The sequence below is a fragment of the Morus notabilis genome, unplaced genomic scaffold (genome assembly GCF_000414095.1).
Source record: "Morus notabilis unplaced genomic scaffold, ASM41409v2 Scaffold866, whole genome shotgun sequence".
NCBI lineage: Eukaryota > Viridiplantae > Streptophyta > Magnoliopsida > Rosales > Moraceae > Morus > Morus notabilis.
The window spans coordinates 67,284-71,761 of record NW_010357944.1 but is presented as its reverse complement, the minus strand read 5'-3'; the positions used below and the strand labels follow the sequence as shown (position 1 = coordinate 71,761).

Here is a 4,478-nt window from a genome sequence, read left to right as displayed (position 1 = left end):
AAAGAGTTGTGTTAATATTTCTCGTGTAGATAAATACATAATATAAATAGATGTATTTAAATTTCGTTTATTTTATTAATTTGAATCACAATTTAAATTTTTATTATAGTATTTTTTTTTTATAAAAATTTAAATTTAATTTTTTTTTTTTTTTTTTGATATAGTGCTTTTTCAGAGCGAATATGAACCATAATTCCACACTTCCAAATTAAAGAAAAAGTCAAATAAATAAATAAAACACGAAGAGAAGACAAAGGCGTTGCAACCAAACTCAACCTTAAGCCGGAAACGTAGTCCGTAGTCGTACAGATCACCACCAATTGACGAGAAAAGAAGAATCAAAAGGAAGGGATGAGTTTTCTCGCGGGAAGATTAGCCGGGAAAGAAGGGGCGTACTTTTTCCAGGAATCCAAACAGGCAGTGAGCCGTCTCAAGAAACCGCCATCGCCAACTCAACCTTCTTCGTCTCCGGCTGCTGAGCACGAATCCCAAGGCGACGTGCTTCCCGAGGTCTTACGCCACTCTCTCCCCTCCAAGCTCTTCCACGAGACGTCTAATTCCTCGCCGTCCGCCATTTACGCAGCTTCGAAATGGGGATCCCAGCAGCAACGGCGCTTCCGTCAATGCCCAGGCTCTCAATCCCCTCAGGGCTTACCTTTCTATGCCTCAGGTCACCTTTGGCCCCAAAAGGTTTTCTCTCTCTCTCTCTCTCAATTGTTTATTTCTAATTTTTGTTTGGTTCGCACGAAGAAAAATGAAGATTTTGAGAATCTTTTATAGTTTCAAATGTGTTCAAATTTGATCGCAGACGCAGAGTCTTGTTTGAATGGGAATTTAATAGAAAATCCACTATTTAGGTCATTTAATAAGTGAAAGCTTGGCCCCACAGGCTCTCTCTCTCTCTCTCTCTCTCTCTCTCTCTCTCTCTCTCTCTCTCTCTCAATTGTTTATTTTTGGTTCGCACGAAGAAAAATGTAGATTTTGAGAATCTTTTATAGTTTCAAATTTGATTGCAGACGCAGAGTCTTGTTTGAATGGGAATTTAATAGAAATCCACTATTTAGGTCATTTAATAAGTGAAAGCTTAGAATTGAGTTCTCCAATTCATCAATTTGCACCTCTTGAGCCTTTAATATGTTTTGGATTTTATCATAAAATTGTCTCGTGTTGGATAATGTAGCTAAGTTAGGTTGAATTTTAAGACGGATTGCTGCGGTGAACTTTATTTGTTTGCATAATGTGGTAGGCAATTAGTGCAGGTGGCAACTGCCGCAAGCGAAGAATTCAATCTCGGCGTCAACGGCTAACGATTTGCGCAAAGATCGTGATCCCCCTGTAAATGCCGAGAATTTGAAGGCTGCAGCTGAAGGGTTAGCACAAAGTATGCCCAAAATGTGTCTCAAGTACTTGTTTAGTTCGCATAATCCGTTTGGTTAAGCCTATTATTGTTCTGATTGATAGTTGTTTCTTATTGTTTTGGCTTTGCCTTCATGTTTTTTTCCCTGCGACGCAATTACAAACTTGTTTGTCATGATTTTGGGCAATCATGACCTTTTCCTTTTTTATCCAGGCAAAAAATCAAAGCTCAAGTTTTTTTCTAATTCCTTTCTTTTATGTTGTTTTCTTTTAATATTTGGTAGTTGGAAAAGCTTTTGCTGTTGCTACTGCACTAGTGTTTGGTGGTGCCACTTTAATATTTGGAATGGCAGTGTCCAAACTTGAGTTGCAAAGCGTAAGTACATATTTTTCTATTTTTTTGGTCAGAACCATGGTATCGTATAAGCAATGTATCACTTAGCAGGTATTGGAGATGGAAAAATTAATTTCGAACGTTGAAACTTGAGCTGCTTTTGTCAAGTGAAATCCAACAATAAAAAAATTTAAATGGTTCAAATCTTTTTTGGGCCATCATCCAATGCATGAAAAATCATTGCACCTGATCAGATTTGATAGATTGTACTGTTGGGGCCTCCTATTTTTTTCCCTTTTTCTTATTGAAAATATTTATAAACTCAGCTGTCGTATATTTTACATCTATATGCCATAATTTGTTAGTAAATAAGATAGGACGCATAAATGAATAAATGCGTAGGCCCATGGTGTGACCAGTTGCTTGTCTGACTTTTTTATTGTTCTTTTGAATGTGTATTTTCCTTTAATAGCCATCAATTAACAATGTAAAGAGAGAGCTTTGTGATATGATGCCGGGGGAAGAAATTTATTTTGGTTGTTTAAAGTCTTTAATAATTATTGATTGAACTATGGAAGTTTGCTGTGTACGAGGCACCGAATTTGTTGGATCCGTGGTTTATGGTCTGAAATCTATTACAATGCATTAGCCGGACCCAAATAATAATAATAATAATAAATAATAAATACAAATTCTCTTGACCATGTCATATCTTGATGTTCATAAGTTAGGTGACTAGAGTGATTTACTGATAATCAAAAATCCATACTTAAGTCTAGGGTGTACATAGCTGGTTGGTAGGTAGGTAATTACGGAATTTCAGACTCATAAATGGCTATGAATTCCAAAATTGGCATGGCTTATTTATGGTTTCAATTGATGTGATAACCTTGCCCTTGTTATTGATCATGCTGCAAGAAAGATGTCACATACTGATTTTTAAAATCCCAGTTACGCATGTTTATTAGCTGCTCAGAGACCAATACGCACTTTCATGCTTTCTATTCAAGCACCATTTATTATCATACAATTTTCTCTTTGAACTTCTTGTCTCATACTATGCATTTTTATTCTTTGTTTTGGCATTATTTCACCCTGGTTTTTTACCAATCTTCTATCTTCTATGATGTACTAAGTGATGTAGTTGCACGAGTTATACTTTTTTTCTGTTGATCAACACCTTAGTGTTAAGAGATGTTATATTCTGCTTTCTGGTCCTCAATTTTGTGTTAGAATTACAAAGGAAAACACTTAACAGAAGGGGTTTTGAATTTTGATACATTTTAACAGAGTGATGATATCCGAACTAAAGGACGAGACCTCATAGAGCCAAAACTTGAGGTGTTTAAGAAGCAACTACTTCCTTTAAGAGATTGGGTATATCAAATCATCAAGGATGGATTGCTTCTTCTTCCTTTTTTTCCCCCTCCCTTGGAAACTTTGTTTTATCACATACTAACTTCAGCTTCTAATTTCAGGCCGAAAATATGTCAAAGAGATGGCATTTGGAAAGGGAGGAAGATATTAAAGAGAAGCCTATAATAAAGGAACTTTCTAAGATTTTGGCCGCAAAGCCATCCAATTGATTCACTGGGGAAATAATGCCTTGGATTTTTTTTTTTTTTTTTTGGAAGTTTGGACCATAAATCAAAGGGAATGATCAGTTATTGGATTTTTCCTTGGAAATATAGGTGTCTTACAAGTGATGTGAGTTGCTCCTGTGTCTTGGAACATTTTTATGCATCATGCCATGGAATGAGTTAAAACTTCATCATAGAACTCCATTTTCTTTCTTTATTTCTTTTTTTTTTTTTTTTTGAAGGGGAGAACTCCATTTTGTATTTGTATGTGCTAATAGTGACTACTGAATGGAGGATTAAACTTTTTTTTTTTTTAGGGGGAGGATTTAAAATCTCGCTTAGTGTTTAAGAGAAAAGAATTGGCTAAAATTAGAGAAAGACTTGTATAGAGAGGCTTACTTCGAACCGAAATTCTATATCATACCTAAACTAAAAATAAGTATGAAAGTTTATGAACAATGTTTAACAAAGAGATTTTAGCCATGGAGATTTTAGATATTTATTTTATTTGAAATCTACTTACTGAGTTTTTGCTCATTAGTTTTACCTTGTGATGCAGATGATGTTGTTATTGAAAAGTAAAAAATGATTTTCAAGGTTGGCTGAGTATTTCATGTCTTACATCTCGCATCTTGTTTTTATGTATTTCCAAACAATATATGGGCCCAAAATATTTTCTTTTTGTTATTATGTCTAGTTTGAATAACTATTTAATGTTTAAAATTTGTGGTTGTAATCATTTTGCACACTGACTCATTTTGTTCAAAAATATTTATGAAAATCTTATGATAAAATCAACTATAAGTTTCTGCATCTATGATATTGTTTTAAGTATAGAAAGTATGTTTTAAGTAGCACTACCTCGCTAAATTCGGCCTTAGACCGGTTTAGTGTTGGGGGCGTTACAGTTTTGGTATCAGAGCCTAGTGTTTAATGATTCTGAAGACATCAAAGTACATATAGACAAGTGGTTGGATAAAAAACTCAGCCAATCAGTAATGTTTATGATTTTCAATGTATAGAATAATATCTTTATCTTTTATATTGCATTTACAGTGAAGTATATTTATTATTATTGGCTTAAACCTAAAGGTTAGAAATAGGTGTAGTAGAATGCCTTTTAAAAGATATGCTAGAGATCCCCGAACGTCGACATAGCTCAAATGTTTGCTGGATTAACTGCATTAATTCAGCAACATGCTGATCAA

The 4,478-nt window shown here is 34.5% G+C and overlaps 1 protein-coding gene across 1 annotated transcript; it reads left to right on the top strand.

The window, feature by feature from the left end:
- The first annotated feature begins 244 nt into the window (after positions 1-244).
- Positions 245-3,670, top strand: LOC21387585. Its single transcript, XM_024177267.1, is given in 6 exon segments — positions 245-593; positions 595-690; positions 1,260-1,381; positions 1,641-1,732; positions 2,981-3,067; positions 3,169-3,670. Coding segments are annotated over 6 exon segments (747 nt in total). The 5' UTR covers positions 245-351; the 3' UTR covers positions 3,277-3,670.
- The last annotated feature ends 808 nt before the right edge of the window (positions 3,671-4,478 follow it).